The sequence below is a fragment of the Grus americana genome, chromosome 1 (genome assembly GCF_028858705.1).
Source record: "Grus americana isolate bGruAme1 chromosome 1, bGruAme1.mat, whole genome shotgun sequence".
Classification (NCBI taxonomy): Eukaryota; Metazoa; Chordata; class Aves; order Gruiformes; family Gruidae; genus Grus; species Grus americana.
In genome coordinates, this window is record NC_072852.1 from 193,287,121 (window position 1) to 193,307,700 (window position 20,580).

Below are 20,580 nucleotides of genomic sequence, written 5' to 3' on the forward strand. Positions count from 1 at the left end.
GCTATAAGCGATACCGGCAATTATGAATTTAAGAATTACTCCCTTACTGTTATCTGTTACCACACACAGACTGTTTAAACATTTTTTTTTTGATAGTACTCAATGAATTACTTAGCATGTGGTGCTCTTCTTATACCAAGTTGCAACCTGTAAGTGAAATAATACATTTGAAATAATACCTTCTGAAGCTGACAGACAGAATGCTAAAAATGAATAGGTGTGACAGAGGACCTCTCAGGAAGGTGTGTTTTACAGGATACTTACTGCTATTTGGATTGTCACCTATAATATGATGTCGGCCACTCCAGTACCAAAGCAGCAATGTAGCATCACGAGACCCGGACACGATGTAGCAATCACCACCGATATAGGACTCTGATCTGGCAAGGCAAGTCACGACATCCCAGTGACCAAACACAATCTGAGTTAATTTTCCTGGTGGGAGTGCAAAGTGATAGAAATTCAGGTTTTTTAAGTACTTGCAGCATTTAGAAATCATTAACTAAATCACTAACAAATATTCAGTTCAAATGTAATTTTTGCCTCATGTCCCTTAATTAGAGTTCACTACATGCTACAACTAGATTAAAAGATAAAACTGACATTTTCTCTTTTTATGTTCCTATTGAGGGCTGCGCTCTCTGTCAATCCATAGCCTAACCCTTATCTGTGAAAATCAAGTCAGTGCTGCAGTCACTGAATATTAAGTGGAGTTACTGCTCCATCAGTATTTAAGCAATGGTGTTAGAACATTATTTGTGAATTTCATTAATGATATGCATAAGACAGCACATGAACTTTTCCATAATGGTGCTACATTATTATATTAAAAATGTATATTTGTTCCATGTTAATGTCAAACTAGGGTTTACTATGATCATCACCTCCTTCTTTCTACTATTACATTCAGTTTTTAGCAAGATACTGAATGATATTAGGCTAAGCAATCAGACAAAGAAACAAAACATTGGTTCCTGGTAGGAGGCTATGCAACCTAATTCTTTATTACTTGAAATAAATAGAAATAGAAACAATACAGTCATGAAAATATAGTAACAAAAATTTGGGTTGATCTTTTTGATACGATCGATTCCCTGAATGTAACTATGGTTTTCAAAAGTTACCACTAATAAAATTCTATGGCTTTCCCTTTCCTTTCACATCCTTTATCTTTTTAAAAAAAAAAAAAAAAAAAAGCATCTTAAAGCTATTATGCTCAAACAATAATGAAGGATTTTATGAACTGCCCTAGATATGGTAGTATTAAGGCAACCATCCACTTTGTGACCTAAGAAGAAACAGGTAGTTGTATTTAGGGTCACCTGTTTCCGTAGAATAAACTCGAAAGCTCTTGTCCCAAAAACCACAGATAAGAATGTAGCGATTATCTGCTGTGACCACAAAGCAATGTGCATTGATCTGGATGCTCTGATCCACAAGGTCTGTGATCTGCCGTTTGTTCACACCAGAGTTATTGGCTGTAACAAAATGCAAAACACATTTTACAAGCAAGCCATTCCAACACCTTCCTGTCATCCACTTACAGGAGAAAATGAATACATTTAACTTTCAATGAACTGTGAATTTGTTGTTGAGTAAGCATTTTGAATATGAACATTTAGAGCTGTCTATATGTGTGTCAGAAATACAAAATTATTGTGAGATTTCTGCTTTCCCTTTGAATAAGACAAAAAATTTTACAGGAGATGACAATTTCTTATAAACTGCCTGATGCACTGCATAATATGTGGTAATATTTTAAGTGCTCTGCAGAAGTACTCTCCAAAACCAAACTGAACTAGGGGAAAGTGATGGAAGTCCATTTAAAATACCAAGTCAACGCTAACAATACTGCAGAAAGTCAATTCTTACTGGTTAGTACCTCTTCTATGAAAATATCCCAGCTTGTATTGTGTGACCTTGACATTCCCCATATCTGCAGATGCTTAACTGGATCAAAGACGTAAGGATTCAACCAATGAAGCTATTAAAATCTAATGTGCTTTTTCAAAACTGTCTGATCACCTACCCCTCAAGCAGGGAGTCAGGCCATGGGCAGTAATGTTAAAAGAGGCAATGCCACCTGGAAATTCCCCCAGACAGAGGGAAAAAGAACGGTTCACGTAGAATCCCACCACCCCAACTGTCAAATGGAGTTGTTAGGAAGGACTGGGAGTAACCAGCAATTGGGCTCTTTGTTTCCTGTGATGCAACAGACAGAATTTGCCAATACAATAAAGGTGTGTTCCCTCTCACCCAATATTAACGTTCTAAAAGTTCAGTAATCTGAGTTAATTACCTACGCTCCCTCTATACTTGCTGGAGAAACAGACATCGCTTCGCATGGCAAGTCATCTCATGCTGTAATAGCTGTCCAAGTGCTAGACAACTCCAGAGGATGGTTTCTCTTTCTACAGTAGCTATAGAGAGAATCTTGACAACTAACTTCAGCTAATTGAAGTTAGGTGAGATAAAACTCACTCTGAGAGACATGTTTCTCCTAATGTAGGAACATGACTAATGCAGATAATATTCTGAAATTTCTTTTGTCTCTATTTCTGGTTATTCTACTTAAATTGCTCACAACTGCATGAAATAAGAGACTCAACCAAAAAAACTCCAACATAATCTATTTTAAATTTGCTTGTAAAAGTTAATACGATGTTTACATTCCAAGAACACATATTTAAATTACCAGACCCTCTATGTCCATCCACTGAAAGATAATGAATAACAAATTACTCAGATTTCCAGAACAGGTGGGCACAATAGCTGTGCCCTAGCTTTTGAGAGGAAAATGGGAAGAGAAAACCATTGTCATTATATGAGCAAATGAAGCATACACAAAGAGAAAGCTAACTCTCCTGAGGTATTTGTGTATAAATCTTTCAACCATGAATATTGACACAGACAAAAAGGGAACTTTTCATCTGGAGATGTTTAAAAATGCATTTTTTTTCTCACCAGTGCTGTAAAATTGTCTCTGAGAATGTTCCCTATCCCCCAATTTCTGTCTTAAAAATATGCCTACTGCAAATAAAACTAAACAAACCACAAAGCCAATAGTTGCAATTGAAGAGAAATAATGACTGTTAGGAATACAAGTCCTGCAACTCTCTAACAGTTTTAGCAGATGCTATTTCTCAAAATACTTCACTTTCTCAAATATTTTTGGATTTAAAAATACAATCAGGCATCAATTTAAAATCCAGTCTGGTCTTTATTAATTTAGTAATGCTGACTAAAACAATTCAAATCATAAACTGAATAAAAACAAATGGATCTCCATCTGCACTGATACACACAGTGTTGGCTGTAAGAAATGAAAATATGGGAACTCTACCAGACCCTCAAATTTTATTTTACTAATGTGACCTGATAAGTGAACAGAATTATAGATATGGACTGACAATGTAACTGACTTAATTGGTTGTTTCTTAAATACCAATTGCTGGTGATGTTAATAACAAATAGCACTCATGTAATTCATTCAGCATCAATAGTTAATGCTTTTAGTTCTCCAGGACTGACAAGAATAAATATTTTCATATCTTCTGTGTTAAATGAAGCATAATATACAAATATAGCTTAATCAATAATTCTTGAAAATGCCATTTTCAAATATATCGCTACATTTTCATCTTGACATACCAATCAATGGATCCATTTCGATTGGAAGATGATGGGCTTGATCCAAAGAATATCCTGGGGCTCCCCGAAGGCCTACATATGAAAGGAAGAATAAAGCATATAGGAACCTTTTTGTCTACATTTGTATATTATTTTTCTACATTTAAAACTGCATTATTGGACTATTATATATAAAAGAAAAAGTAATTTCTTCCTATTACTTGTTCTATGAATCTTTTAAGTTTTCTTCCTCTGTGCTACACAAGTACGCATTTGTTAATTCTTCCGTTATGTAATAGCAACTGTAAATGTATGAGTGCTAATTTCATCACAATTTCTGCAGCCACATACATTCATTAAATAACTCCTTTAAAATAGTGTAACAAATGAATTATTTTTTTAAATTTGAGCACTGGGTGAGATCTTATAATAGCACAGAAAAGAAAAATAATTGGATTAAACACTGTTATGAGTTTCTTACATATGGAAAACTGTAAGTGACAGAAACTTGGACTTTTTCATGGATTTATCTAGAATTTTTAGCTGGGAAACTGTGGGCTACAGTAAATTTGCAACAGTTATTCCTATTATTTCTATCCTGAGCAGTCCTTAAGTTGTTCAGCTGTGCATCAGGGGCTGCATATTTAGTGTTATCTGCTCTCATGCACAGATAGCTTTGCTTTGGCTCTTCTGAGCACCTTCCCTAGCATATAAATCACAATAGTCACTACTGAAAACACAGTTTTTGTCAGGAACTGCTATGTTGCATGAGAATATCCTCCATAAAAGGAGATAGAGAGGTCTGGAGAATGAACTCCATTTTCTACTACTGCAACAGACAACCAGAGAAGATAAAAGAAAACAGGGCCTATAGCTGACCCTGCCATCTTCCGAAAAACACTGCTCTGAGAATTTCTCCTTCCCCCCTTTCTCTCTCTTCTTTCAAAACCAAACCAGTTTGGGACAGATCTCTACTGGTGTTAACTTAGATTCATTTGCTTCTATTGTGAGATGGCTATGTAAATGTCTTCTACTGTGTATGAACCCTAAAGTTCTACATACATCCGACAACAGTAAAAGTGGTCTGTGTATACATATCTGTGGATTAACCTATCTTTTATACTAGAGTTGTAATTTATTAAAATAATAGTATGGTAATAGTAGGAAATTTATACCATGCCCTGGATTAGCCTCTTGCAAAATAAAAGACATTGCCAGCCAGGATATAAAAGTTAAGAAAATTATTAGAATGAGTTTTGATTCTCCAAGCAGTTTTATTTTCCTCTCTCTTCCTGTTATAATATATTCAGAAAGTATTCCTCTCTTTGAAATTTACACCAGAGGTTTTCCAATGGTGTGAAATTTAGTACATGGTTGGTTCCTGACATGAATTCTGCATGTTTGCAACATGACTTCTGTTTTACAAGAGTATGTATGAAAAACTAAAACCTAACAGTCACATGCATTGTAAAGTACAACAGGACTTTTACTAAACTAGATGAATTCAAACAACAGTTGTTCAGGAAACCCTTGAAATCCAGGACACTGCAATATCAGTGACCTTGACTCCACAGTAAAGAATGGGTAGGAATTTTGGCTTCCCCTCACTTGACAGTCTGGATGAGAAAGGGGTACTCGAGTACTAAATAAGCCTCCTCAAATGGAGGATATGTGAATGATGACGGGTATAGAGTACTTGGGCAGCATCCCTGCAAAATCCTGGGGAACTAATTAGGAATTAGTCAGCCAATGTTAGTTAAAAGACTATTAAAAAACCAGGGGAGAGTTTCTGTACCTCTGAATCATTTCTGACATTGGGCTCTTCCATTGAGGACATAATAACAAAATATGAAAAAAAAAAAAGTTTGAGTGGGGTTTTTTTCCCCTCTAAATGTTTCCCTTTTTTTCTGTCCAGGAGTTTCTCCTGTGCATAAAGAGCGGAGGATTTTTCCTTTTTTTTTTTTTTTTTTTTTTTTTTTTTCCCTAATCCCCACAAAGTTCCTGAGCCAGCCAGTGAGTCACACCTGCTTGTTTTTCCCAGCAGGAAGCTACCTTAGAAAATGAAACCTGTTCATTCCCAAGTGGGGCAGTACCTCACGTACCTCATGGGCCCACCACCTATTTAACAATGGCTGGGACAACTTCAGCACCTACATGTCCAGGTGAGGAGACAGGACAGTCCAGCGGCAATATGGAGAGGTGAGCAGAGGGGCTAGAAGGGAAATTTGGGATGACTTTGTTGGATGGGCTTCTGGGAGGGAATGAGGAAACTTCTCTTGAGAATAGTTCAGCGTCCAGCTGCTTAGGCTTCCTTAGAGTTATCTAACAGTGACCCAGGGTAAGGCTTATGACGAGCTCCTGGACAGACCTGAAATCTCCCTCAAGCAGCAGACAGTGATGTACGCTCTCTAGCATGCCAGTATGTATTCCTGAAACCTGGGACATATTAATATCGGCGGTGTCAAGAACAGCAGCAGTCTCCTGAAAAGCATTATATCAAAGGCTGATCCTGATGTAACCACAAATCGATTGGCTACCATGGTGATGTGCTGCTGTTAGGGAGAGTGTTTCTAGGAATGACACCAGAGAAAACACAAGCTTTGATTATTTGACACAAACCAGAAAACACAGTACATTTTTGTGCACAGGCAGGTGAGTGAGATTAACCCACATCTAGCTAAACTGCATTTGAAATTAAAGCTGCACTGTTAAGGTCTTCAAATTTGAATGAAACGTGCCCGTGAGAACCTACCTACTGTGTTGTGCCACCGATTGACTGCAAACAGCCTGCTGCAGGTGACGGTCACCACGGCAGGAATGGTGAGGTGGGGCAGCGTGTTGGCTGCCACGTGTGTGACAGGGGAATTTGATGGGAACTTCAGCACCATGATGACATCCTGCTGCATCTGATCTTTAAACATGAGGGGGCTCTGTGGAAGGAAACACTGTTGAGTAGAAAGGAGAAGAGAGCAGAAGAAAACAGAAGGGATAACACAATTAGTGAGCAGGTCTGAGGGAAAACGAGGTTAAAAAAGAGCAGGCAAGCATGTGCACATACAGGGAAAACAATGCTACCTGCGTGTCTACACTAGTGATGGAGGAAAGCAAGATCAGAAGCTATTATCGGACCATTACACGAGGACAAGTGGAGAATAGGTATGGTAAGGGTTATTGTTACAGGGCATAAAATGACCATTAGCGTTAATTAATATACAGTAAAATGTAAAATTATACAGCAGTTAATATTCAAACAATAGACATACGAGTCAAATAAAGTAGTTAAACCATTATCCAGCATAAATATAGAATCATAGAATTGTTATATTGGAAAAGACCTCTAAGATCATCAAGTCCAACCATTAACCTAGCACTGCCAAGTCCACCGCTAAACCATGTCCCTAAGCGCTACATCTACATGTAAAATGCCATAAACTACAACAGCTGAAAAAAAGAAATTTTAAGAGGGACTCAAAAACTCACAGATATTTAATTTTTCTTAATGAAGTCTTCATATGAAATACAGCAGTCCCAAACATAGACAATTTAATTCTATGTAAAGCATATACTTATTAGAGAGTCTGTAAGCAATTATAAACCTGTTTGATGATTCTACAAGTGACACAGCTTTTTGTAAATAGACAATAACACTTTTATTAAACACTGGGTTTAATGTTAGTTTTTTCAACCACTGGTATAACAAATAGAATTATTTCTAGAAGTTCAAATAATCCTTTCTACTTATCACTTTAAATTATTATTAAAAATACATTATCCATATCTTAAGAACATAAAATAAATATTATGTACATTTGACATCTACACATTACTTAAAATAACACAACTAAAACTTCCAGATCAATTTCCACTTTCGCAGTGTACAACTAGATAGTGATTTTCTTGTACATAGATAAAATGACTGAAACTACTTTACGTATTACTGTCAATATACAAAACGTAAAAGAAAATATCTAGCTCTAAGCATTTAATCAAAGGCACTGAGGGGCACAGAGGTATGTCTCGTTCACTCCAGCTATTTCATACACTTCTTTGCAAGAAGCAGAGAGAAGAATGCGTTGGGAATGAATTTTGGAGTTCAGATTGAAATTTGAAATATACATTGTATTCTCCTGGGGGAACAGGTGGGAGGATTCCACTAAGATTTGAACTCCCGTACTTCATTTTTGTCAAGCAGGCATTGTTCATAAATCAGCCCCTAACAATGCATCCTTTACAACAAAACAAAACAAAACAAAACAAAACAAAACAAAACAAAACAAAACAAAACAACATGCTTGCTTTAAGAAAAGCCTGCAGTCACTCCCACTACTTACAGAAATAAGAATGTAAATATGTATTTATCCAGTGTATATTTATGAAGATAGGGCCTCTTTATACAATATTAGACAGGAAAAGCCGGGACTATAGGAAGCTAAAGCTATTCCAGCCTTCACCTTGCTGTGCTAGAGCACTGTGAGCCATTTCTACCAAGAGAAAGTATGGCTGGATGGGCAAAGGAGGGCATTAAAAGTGTTGCTTAAATGGGTCCTTTATGACCTACAAATGATCCTCAGGTTCAAAGGGAATGCATTCCCAGCCAGGAGTTATGTCTCACCAGGTGCATGGCAGAGCTCCGAGGTGGATGGGGCTCAATGAGCAACTGCGATGGCGTCTGTCCAAAGTTCTGTATCTGCGCCTCCATGGCCTGCGGGCAAGGGAGAGGGACTGTCATGAGCAATATGCATCAAGGAGAGAGGTCAACACACTGTGTGACAATGCAGGCATATCCCAAGTCAGCCATGAAAAAAGTCCAGAAAATTCACCCGGTGCTCTCCTCCCAGGCTGCAGACTCATCCAAGTGTTAGTATTTTGTAGACAAGCTTTGCTTCTCCTTTCAAGCATGCTTCAGTTAACCAACTAACCATTCTCATTTCCAGTAACTGGCGTTATATGTGAAAATGTTAACCTGTGAGGACATGCAGTTCAGGTCTGGAGAGTGCTTTTTTTTTTTTTTTCCCACTAAAAAGAACATATATACCTTAATAAAGTCCTTTGTAAGGAGGAAAGTATGAGGATCTCTAATAAAATAAGCCTCTGGAATCTTAAATGGGGGGAAAGAAAAGCAAACTGAGAAACAAAATTCATGTATAAAATATAATAAAACCAAAATGACTACTATTTCAACAACAACAACATTAGTAGGTTAAAATAAAAAAATGCCGGAAATAGATCTTGCCAGGCACATTCAGACTAATGTAAAAATCTTTCCGAGTTGCATACATACACTGAGTATTTATTTCATGCTTAATTTTATTGCGTTTTTTCATGAGCTTTCAGGCTTCACAGGTTTGAAATGAAAACTTAGCAATTTCAATGCATTCTTCAAGACTTAAATCTCCTTTCAGAATAAATCTGAAGTAATTTGATAGGAAGTAGAATACAGCCTATATACTGAGATGCTTCCTACTACTCAAACACTTAATTCAAACAAAAATATATTTAAGATATATTCTTAAAAACTTTGGCGAAAGGTTGCTGCTTGTAAAAGCAATACTGTTAAAGAACATTCCTTATTTTTCAAACAGACAGGTACTATTTTATTTGACCTCGTAATATCAAGAATGAAGCATTCATAGAAAACTAAACTGGCAGATTTTGAAATGCACTGTGCATTATGTACCTACATATATACTGTACCCCACACTACTGACCCTTAATATTTTTCTTGTGAGCTTTATGAATTTTTCATTTGCTACGACACAAGAAACATGAAAAAACACCAAAAACATTACTATCTTGCTAAATTATGTTATTTCTTTCAGACATAAAATGGTAAGAAGCACAATAAATACTTCATGATACAGCGAAATCCTTTTAATCTACATTTTTTGTAATTCCTACAAGCCAATCTGTGCTTTCCTCCGCTTCACAGCATAGATGCAAGATCAGATGTTAGAGAGAGAGATTTCCTAACAGGTCACTAACATCTACCACTCTTGATGCCCTAGATTGACAGGTATATAATGGAATACCACAAACAAACATTCACCGAAAAAGAAACTTAATGCAAAGTCCAGTCAAGCGGCTGAAGGACTTTCAATGGATTTTAGCCCTAGCACATTTGATGCTGTAATTATCCTGGTACAGGTGATTTCTTGCTTGCTGACTGATTCAGAGTGGACTTCACTCTCCAAGGCACAGAGTGTTTCTTGGGAACTGGTGAGCATCTCTGGTTTTATTAACACCATTTAATGATGAATTAATTTTAAATCATCGAGTAATTTTATACAAACCCAAAGCATTTGTGTAGGCACACGCGTGTACGTCTGTACACGTCTACACAGCTGTTATCTATATGTACCATACAAATGGTATCTCTTTATGTGCTGTGTAGATACCTTCACTCATGCAGACACCTTTTATACAGGAGTATAAAATTCACTTCAAGTCAAATCAAAGGTAGTATTTTCTATTACATTCAGTACTCTAGAAATAATTTGCCTGGTGGGGAGAAGAGAAGGGAATTATACTTGTTTGTGAATTTCATTTTCAAAATGACAAAGACTAATATCAACAAAATCAGGCACTGTGTGATATATGCTTCCATGCAGATCTGTCAATAATATTTTGAGAAAAGTAATTTCCATTTTTCTTTTTTCCCAATAATTATCAAGGTTAATTTAATTTTAATTTTTGAAAGAATTCTGTGTTGAAATAAGAGTGTGAATTGTATTTGGCAGCAATACTGAACAAAACCTAGATCTTCTGCTCCCACCCCTTATAGTGATCCATTAAATGATACTCCTGTTCTCTTGCAGGCACACCATAATGAATTGTTAAGATTTTTTTCAGTGCAGACCAATTCTAATTTGCACATTTACTTTCACGTTGTCCAGTCTTGGCAAATTCTGATTGTTTGGCTGTAAATTCTGCACGCATAAACTTTGCTGGCTTTGCCCTCCAGTTCAGGTAAATTTATGATAGTAACATGGGAAGAGAAAGAGAAGCAGAACACGATAATAAACCAGCACGAATTTTTCACATGATGAGGAATGGACACTTAAAACATAACTGTCAAAAGCGGCTGTTATCTGAAGATGTCCTAGTAAATAGTCACTTAGATACTTTTCATGTCCATAATTTTTAAAGATTTACATTAATGGCAAGTCCTTCTGTAACCAGAACAAATGCAGAATCAAGACCTTGATATTCAGGGAATATTGAATCCTTTCGCTGGCTTGCATTTACAAAGACAACCGCGTCTCCCCCACCCCATGATTACTAATGTTATCCTTTTCTTTCAAAAATACCATTTGTAAAACTGACAGCTCTCGGAAGTGTTAAAGAAACTGAACAAAGTTTCTTTAAAAATACCCGTAATATTCAACTACCGCACTGAGACTATAGCCTGCACAACTCTGCAGCCGTGCACAGCTACAACTGGTATTCCTCTCCAGAGTTCACAACACTTAAAAAGGACAGAAAAACCTTGTCAAAACTTACACAGAAGATAAACATAAGCATACAGAGATAAAGTGACTGGCCCAAGGGTATTCCTAATGCTGCCTCCGATCAGATCACTTGACACAAAATGAAAAGCAGGTACAGAACAGATCTGTGAATAATAATGTAATACATTGATTTGTTTACAAGAGAACTCTGGCTGTATCTGAAATTAATCTGAAAACTGGTAAGAGTACACTGCAGTTTTTCTTGAACTGTAAATCATCAAACTTTAGATTTATTTAATGGTCTTAAACATTTTGTTCTAATTAATCAATTCCTTTTCTCCCATCACATCTTGAGTATTGTGTGCAAAGTGCCTCACCACTCCCTGAAACACACATTCTAGTCAGTTTAATAAGTATTTTAATAAAAGAAAGTTTATTCTCATTTCACCTTCAAATGTCCTTCATGCAGAAACAATATAAGCATTGAATTCAGCGGCTGCCAGATTTAACGCTTTTGGAACAGCAAAATGGCAATTATATTAGTTTTCACTTTCTTAATAAGGTGTTGCAGAAAAGCTATTTAGTGAGCTGATTTGAGATTCCCTACTGTTTTTAATACACATAAAATGAGATTTGTACTCCAGACACTTCAGGGAGTATCTGTTAGGGTATGATCATGTATTGCAGAATGATAAAATGGGTCTTAGCCTATTACTTGATAATCATAGGTCAGAACAAGGGAAGAAAAAACATCTGCAAACTTGCTGGCAATTCAAAGTTTAAAATGAGTCAACCTGACACATCCTAATTTATGCAATCAAGCAAAACACAACTTCAGAGCACTTAATATTGGCCATTTAACAATAATATAGAGAGATTTATATTACATGTTTACATGCATTTTGGTCAAGAAATCAATATATCAAGTCATCCAATCTTATGAATGATACTAATCATAGATACAATGAGCAATATCCTCAATGTATTTTGCTCAAAGGAAATAAATTATTTAGTTCCAATTTTTATGCTTAAAGGCAGACTGTACATTCACAAGGATACTGGGATGCTCTTTTGCAGCCAGGAGGATCAGTCCTTAGTGTCAGCTTCCTGTGGAAAGACGAGTTCAATACATCTGCTTTGCTCATTATGCAGTCTACTGAAGTGTTTAGGCTTTATTTCTTAATTCTGGCTGAAAGAAACACAAATCTGCCATTAAATAATTCAAGCAGTCTGCTTTTTTAGGTGTAGGAACTTTTTTTAGTGGTCAAAGGCAATGTCTCCAACAGCATGCAGTGTAATTCAATAGGAGCAGTGGTGCAGAGCAAAAGAGTTGGTCTTAGAATAGAATAGGATTTTTTTTTTTTTCAGTTGAAAGGGATGTACAATGATCATCTAGTCCAACTGCCTGACTGCTAACTAAAAGTTAAAGCATATTATTAAAAGCATTGTCCAAATGCCTCTTAAACACTGACAACCTTGGGGTATCGATCACCTCTCTAGGAAGCCTGTTCCAGTGTTTGACCACCCTCTCAGCAAAGAAATGCTTCCTAATGTCAAGTCTAAACCTCCCGTGACACAGCTTTGAACCATTCCCATGCATCCTATCATTGGATACCAGGGAGAAAAGATCAGCACTCTGATCAGAAAAGATCAATTCCTCTTGAGGAACCCATGCTGAAACCATGCCCACTGAAGGGTTTTCCCATCAGGCTGGCTCCAGCTTGGGCTGCAGACTTCCATCAGCTACCTGCACCCCTGGAAGACATTGCTTCTGTGGCTTAGAAGCCAGTTCACACACTCCAAAACTGCTCTGCAGTGTGAATGAAAGCATGGCAAATAGGGATGATCACCAGATTAATTTCAGAAGCACAGTCCTAATCTAAATGAAAATGCTAGAATTAACTCATCTGAAATATCACAAAAGTGAAGGTTTTGTTTGCTCCTCGTCATATCTTTGCAAAAAAGGTAAGCCATAAAGCAGTTCATTTTTAACATAAATATTTCTCTAAAAAAGTTCTTTAGAAATGCAGGTAAAATCACCAAGGAAGATATTAATGGTCCATCTCATTTGCAAACTCCCCTTTGCTGACAGAGATGCCTGGTGACTACATAACACAAGAAATATAAAAGCATGAGCACTTTTACTTTGAATCATGGAGGGTGAAAAGAAATTCCTAAAACCTGACTGAATTGCAGATAGCAAGACAATGTTTTGATTCTTATGTGAAGTGGCCTAGTTTTATTCGTCTTCATTGATTACTACTACGATCAGTTAAACTTTCTAAAATATATATTATCTGAGTTTTTCTATGTTTTTATTACTTTTTACCAGACTCAGACTTTTTACTGGTAATTCACATAATCCTGGTGTGATTTGCTCCTCTTGTGTACCACATTCAGGTTTTTTTACAATCCATTTTCCCCTGTGTACGGGGACTAAGCCCAATGAAGAATGAAACTCTGTAGGCAATTGAGAAACATGCACCATAGCAATAGCCATCCAAATCTGCCTTTCCTGAAAGTTTGTTTCATTTTTGCATCCGAGTGAACAGAGGAATCCTTAATGGTGCTCTCCCGCCCATGCAGCCAGCATGCTCAACAGCCCCCAAGCACCGTCAGAGTAAAGATTATTGACAGCCCTTTGGTGGGTCGCATAAGCAGCTTGAAAATGTTATTGTTTTGTACGAGTGGTGTGAGATACCACTTTTTTATTTGCATCTACAGCTGTTAAACAACATCAATATCTTCAGGATTTTTTATAAGTTAGGTTAAGAGTATTGATTTCCATTTTATTATTGTATGTTTGGAGGAAAGAAGTGCTGTAGTTTAAAGAGAAGCAATGACTCCACTAGTCTGGAGGCTTCGATACAGTCGGTTATTTAATCAGGATACCCAAGGGACTGAAAGATGAGCACAGAAATGGATTTTCTCTGCAGGTCACTGCGTTATTAATTTAACAATGGAGAAGGGGCAACCTTAAGCTCCTTCCCCTCACAGGGGGAATCTCATTGGATCCAGTTTGCAATTAAATGGCTCCTCAGCAGAAGACCAACAGCTCAGAGCCGACCTTCAGCCTCCTCCCAGAGTCAGTCCACCCCTGAACTCCTTCCTCATTCCCCTGTGAAAGGAAATAGTACCATGAAAGGAATAAGAATGTGAAAGGTAAGATCTCCCATTGTCTTAGTAGGCATGAGTCACATTGGTGACCTTATTTGTATCAGGGAGCATTGCCTTTTAGCTTTCACATTTACCTCATTAAGCTACTAATTGCGATACCTAGTTCTTCCCTCTTTCACCTTTATAGTTCTCCCATTCTTGCCCCTGGTAGTCCAATACGCCTCTCATGACAAAAAAATATTTTAACACCCTGACAGCTTAAGCAAGCATTTGGGTTAATACACTCCAAATGGGAAATAAACTCAATACATCTCACAAACAGAAACAGAGAAGGTAAAGCAAAAATAGCATAAAGACGGATATCCTGCAGCCAGGGCAGGTTTAGCTGAGAGTGTCCCTTACTCTTTCAGGGATACTCTCATGTGCAAGGTTCCTGTGTGCCTGAGCACAAATACTTCCTTTTCCTCTTTAGCAGCCCATTTGCCTGAAAATCACGGAAAACTTTCTTACACTGAAAAGGGCTGATGTCAAAAAGTGAAATGCTCCCCTACCTTCCTAACTCTACCAGAAGGAAAAAACCTAATTTTCTATAGTTCTTTTCTTTCTTGTGTCCTTCCAGCTCTCTCTGGAACAAAGGAGTTTACCACTGATATAATGAAATTCTCTCATTAAATTACACTAAAAACTAGGGCAAACTCTATTATGCTCGAAAGCAAATAGCTTTAAATTCCAATTCCTCTGACAAGGTCTATGTTGTTATAGGAGCTCCTCAGGCCACGCTGCTCAGTTCATCACTTTCTTTTTATAGCTCTGATAATTTTTAAAACTGTGGGGTTTGCTCCCAGCCCATGGCAATTTCAGTGGCTTTTCTTCCCTGCTGTTTGCCTGTATACAAGGCAGACAGGGAGCATCCCAATGCTGTGCTAAACTCTAAACATAGGCTGGAACTAAAGAAAGTCACATTTATTTATAGTTTTGTTTACAATCACATTCTTTTTTTTTTCCCTCTTTCAAATAGAATAGAATAGAATAGAATAGAATAGAATAGAACAGAACAGAACAGAACAGAACAGAACTGAATTGAATTGAATTGAATTGAATTGAATTGAATTGAATTGAATTGAATTGAATTGAATAATCAGTTGGAAGGGACCTACAATGATGGTCTAGTCTAACTGCCTGACCAATTCAGGGCTGACCAAAAGTTAAAGTATGTTGTTAAGGGCATTGTCCAAATGCCTCTTAAACACTGACAGGCTTGGGACATCGACCACCTCTCTAGGAAGCCTGTTCCAGTGTTTGACCACCCTCTCAGTAAAGAAATGTTTCCTAATGTCCAGTCTGAACCTTCCCTGATGCAGCTTTGAACCATTCCCATGGGTCCCGTTGCTGGATCTCAGGGAGAAGAGCTCAGCACTTCCCTCTCCTCTTCCCCTCCTCAAGAAGCTGTAGAGAGCAGTGAGGTTGCCTCTCATATAAAGAACATTTTATTATTCTTATTTCATGCCATTATTTTCTTCAGCTGAACTGTTATATTTCTCATGTTCATGTTTGTAGTAATTCCTGTCCCATACAGATTGGTAACATTTACTGAAACTCTTGTGTGTTCATTGATGTCATGCCAAATGAAATCATTGCTCTGTCATCATTCTCCCAAATCTGTAATAAGTTTATAAAAGAAAATGTTGCTTTCTTTGATCACTAAGTTACTGAGTACAACATATTAGAAAAGATTTTACTGTGAAGTTACTTTTTTTGAGAGATGTATAAGCATGATACAATAATTCATTAAATATGTAATTTCTTACCATAAATAGTTAAGGTTTTGAAACCTGAGCCATCAGGATTTTTTTATTTTTAGATGACTGATAATTGCCCAGAAATAATTTTCTTATTGTTATGTAATGGACAATCTCAGAAACAAGGATTCCTTTTGATCTGACAAACAATTTCATCTTTTCTGAAGACATTCCCTCATTTCTTTTAAAACAAGAATTTTCATTGTTGGTTTTGGATGATAAATATTTAAGGTGACTGACTGAAATAATTTCTCATCATCTAAACTCTACCTATATAAGGAAACAGCTCCATATTCTCTTTTTGTTATTCAGACACCAACACTTATGGTTACATTCAAAACCTCCATGTGATTTCTTGGGTGAGAGGCCAATCTAGATGATCTTTCCCATCTGGTGTTTAGGTCTATGGAACCAGTTTCTCTTTGACATCCTGATTCTGCAATGCAAATTACTAAAATGTACACCTGCAACATAGAATTTCCCTGTTGATATTACTCCTTTGTATTACTCCTTTATGTGATGGTAATCAAAGCCTCACAACATGCAGAATTGCAGATGTGTCCTAGCTAGTATTTGCAAACCAAACCAAGCCAGTTGTGTTTCCTCAATGTGCCTCCTGTTGTATAAATCCTGCTACTAAGAGAGCCCTCACTCTTAGGTCTTAGCAAGATCTTGCTCAGGACATCATCTTCTGTTCTGGCCAAACTGTTTCTTTCTTTCTTAATTTGTGTTGCCAGTTTCAAGTTCCAAGAAATTCAAGTTCTTGTTATTACCAAAACTCCTCTTGAAGCTATCCTTGCCTGCATCTTTCTGGTTTTGGGGGTTTTTGTGGGGTTTTTTTTGTTTGTTTGGTTGGTTGGTTTGTTTTATCATTACAGTCTGAGGTTTGCTATACCTCTCACTTTTTCGCACTTCTACTCAGGAGTTACTGATTTCAAGCCAAGCATTTCCTTTCCTCTCCCTTATGTCATCCTTTAACTAATTTATTTTTCTCTTTTGCATATGAAATACAAGCCAGGATGTTGAAATCTTAATTTATGGGTTTAGATCTTTGGATAGAAATTTTTTTTTTTTTTTGAAACAGAGCAAACTTATGACACAAATATTATTTTCTGAAAAGGCTCCTAGGATTCCAAGCGCATTATCCCCAATAATGAAAAGTTATTTCAAGGCTTTTCTAAAGGAGAGATAAATTTGTTACATTTCCTTGAGTAAAAAGGAAAAAATCCTCTGAATTTTTAAATGTAGCTTCTCTTCTGACTGGAACCACTACAGATTTTCAAAGTCTACAAAAGAGGAAGTGAAGGAATAAAAAAAAAAATATATGAAAACTGTCATTAGCATCCCTTAGTTGGCAGTCACTAAAATTTACAGGCATTTTAAAAAAACACTGCTGCTGTCTTGGATGCTACAATTGTTTCCACATGTGAAAAACAGTGACTAACAGCCAGAAAGCCTGAAATGCCAGTTGTGCTAGGCTAAAAATTGCCAGTAGTATTTTTCAAAACATCATCAACTGCGTTTAGAAACCTGCTAAATTTTAAGACAAAACTACTTAAAATAAAGTCTTTTTTTGTTTAGAAATGCCTAACAAGATTATATCATATAATATCTCAATGAATTCACTAATGAAAAAAGAAGTCCCAAAGGTCAGGACTAAAAAATCCCATAAAGCTCTGGGAAGGCTGTGAACATCATTTCTCTGCATTAACAACCATACCAAGAGCGCTCTGTTCCTACGGTAATTCCTTCACTGCTTCTATAAGGCTTCCAAGGACTGCCTTCCTAACCCTTTCTCTTCCTTCTCCTCTGCGTGAAGAGCTCCAAATGTCCTTTCTGTCCTTTTCCCCTCTTTGTTGTTGCCCTGGCTTTTCATGCTCCCATTGCACCTTGGCCTCTCTACCCCTCCCTCAAGAAGACAAGAGTTGTGTAAATGCCCATTTTCCCATGCAATTCCATTTCTCCTTCTTCATCCTTCATTTTTATTTCTTTTCTTCAGACATGAAGAGAAGCTGCTCACTCTGACTTGTTCAGTTAAACACTACAGCACATATGGGGCTTTATTCTGGGCAAAAATTGGTACTTTTAGTTTTCCTATTATTTAAAAATAATTTAAAAAAAATTCAAACTCACACATCGTTGATCCATCACCATTTATACTAACCAGAATGCTGAGCTGAAAGCAGAAGCTAGGTATTCTATGGCAATGAAGACCGTGGTATTATTATACCTTTATATTCCTACAATCATAAAGTTCCAGGTATTGTCCAGGAGTAGAAATGCTACAAAACAGAGAAGGTACTTGTGGAAAATCTCTTGTCACTTCTCCTCTCCATTGTGGCAGAAGAAAGAAACTTCTATTGTTCATGAAGATCGCCCAGAAGAAGAGACATGGAACAATGTCTTGTCTGGACAAAACAGCAAACCTGAGCATCTCTGTCTTTATTCCACAGCCTGGTCTGGAGAGCAGAAGCAGTCAACCTGACCTCACTCACAGCTTTCAACAAGTCAATGCATCAATTGAAAAAAGTTGTTGTATTTTTGAGGAAACTGGGGACTGAATATTTCTGAAGGACTTCCAACTTTCAAGTTGGGTGGCCAAATGGCTCATGACTTCTGCTGGCTAAGAAAAGACACAGAAGCAGATAGAGCCTAGCTTTGCTGGTACCCACACAGCTGCCAGAATAATAATAATAATTAAAGAAAAAAAAAAACCAAAACAAACCCTAACCAGGATGACAATAAAATATAAGTAACTTAGACTTGTTAAGTGCTTTGGGGAGTAATTGGGAGTGGAGCCAAGAAAGTAGCATTGGGCTACCCATGGTTTTCAGGGAGGCTGATGTCATCTGAATAGTGCTCTGCCTCTTACACATAGCAAATTTTTACGCTGTGCTCTTAGAAGGAAGAATTTGTTGGGGACCACATCAGGTTTAATACTATTTACTAGCTCCCTTTGCCTTTGGTTCTGTTTAAGACACCATATATGTTTTTAATTGTCATTTTTAGGAGCACAGAGGCCTTTAAGCATAGGCATCCTTTCCATAAAATGCAACAGTAATACCAGCAGGAGGTTTCATTGAAACTTTGAAACTTCATCCACTCTTTTCCAATTAATTTTTTTTTTCTTCGTGACTAAGAGCTTTAACAGTGCATGCTTACAGCTGGTTTTAACTATGCATTTTATTTTAAAAGCTAAATTGTGAGCTTTAAAAACTCACAGTTCAACTTTTTAAAATCAACAATAAATGTATGTAAAGTTTCCGCATGACAATTTTATTTGGGAGGGAATGATTTTTTGAAAAACAAAAATTCTTAAGTTCCCCCACCTCTTTCATTATTTTTCTGTCCATCAACTGAATTTATCCCCTTTTGAAGAAAAATGTCTCAGGTTATTGTCTTACTCTTCTTCAATTTCAATTACATTTCCCTCCTCCATACTGTCTTCTTTCTATCTTAGGAAATGCTCATACATTTGCATTGTGTTCTGTAAAACTGCTACACATTTATACATTTTGTGTAGCATTCTGACAAAATTTGCAATATGAGAAATAAAAAAGAAAAAGTGAATATTTAAGACAGTATTTAATTTCTGTGACGGTGTAAATTATATGCAGCTGGCTTTGGTTGTGGGAAGTGCAGTAAACTATGACTCTGGATAGCAATCTATACATGGTAGGTTCTCAAGACATCTACTGACAACATTTTTTTCAACCTGTTGACTTTAGTCTGTGTAAGTCAGCAAAGGACCAACCCCTCAGACAGAAGAATTTAAACAATGAAGAAGTCCAAAGAGCTAAACAGACCGTCTTGAAAAATTTCCACCCATTATGTAGCAATTTAAAAAATTAATTTCTACATTAGCAATTAATTTGTCAAAAATTAAAAACTTATAAAGATAACCCTGAATTAAACAAAAAAGATGCAATGAATTATGATGGAAGTTAATGTAATCATAAGAGGCACAGACTAATGCAGTTACTGACAAAGTAGTTGGGTTCCTGTTATGCTCATGGCTATCGCCATAACAGAACATAGCAGAATAGAAGATACAGATGAAAAGGTCTCGATTTTTCCATCTGCCCGTAGTGTACATTCTTCCTAACAATGCATTTTTACAGTGTTTGCCTATGCTAGTTTGAAATGACCCATTTAATGAGGCTTCTACAATTTCTTTTATGAGATTTGTATAGTCAAACTACAGCCTGTAGACCTTAGGAAACTTCTTCCGCCATTAAGCCTGAACTTTCCTGTAACTGCTGGGTAATCTGGTATAGGACCAGGTAATACCCCTGTCTCAGGTGGCATGAGCAACTCTCCACATTCCTGCCTTTCTGCTACACATCCCCTTTCACCCCATTATTTCCCGTCGAGCTCTTGAAATCTTGTTCATAAATCAGTCTTCTCTGTCCTCTCATCACTAGGATGCTCTTCTCTGAACTCTCTCAAATCTTTCTGGTAAGCCAGCGTATAGAGCTACACACCACGCTGATGAGGAAGTTCAACCAAAACATGAGAGAAAGAGGGTCTGGTAGCAACTGTTCATACCCCATGGCAATTTGGCCAGTAGCTGACAAGAATTCAGA

General features: G+C 37.0%; 1 protein-coding gene across 7 annotated transcripts in view; it reads right to left on the reverse strand.

Moving 5' to 3' along the window:
- NBEA (neurobeachin) overlaps window positions 1-20,580 on the reverse strand; it is a 517,855-nt gene that overhangs the window by 18,729 nt on the left and 478,546 nt on the right. For 5 of the 7 annotated variants that reach the window (XM_054837772.1, XM_054837762.1, XM_054837743.1 and 2 more), the window contains 5 exons: window positions 8,243-8,332; window positions 6,383-6,575; window positions 3,652-3,723; window positions 1,323-1,478; window positions 265-435 (listed from right to left, as the gene is read on the reverse strand). In XM_054837772.1, coding sequence (XP_054693747.1) covers window positions 265-435; window positions 1,323-1,478; window positions 3,652-3,723; window positions 6,383-6,575; window positions 8,243-8,332 — 682 coding nt within the window. The remainder of the gene's footprint in view (window positions 1-264; window positions 436-1,322; window positions 1,479-3,651; window positions 3,724-6,382; window positions 6,576-8,242; window positions 8,333-20,580) is intronic. The other 2 variants (XM_054837753.1, XM_054837802.1) reach the window with 1 other exon arrangement.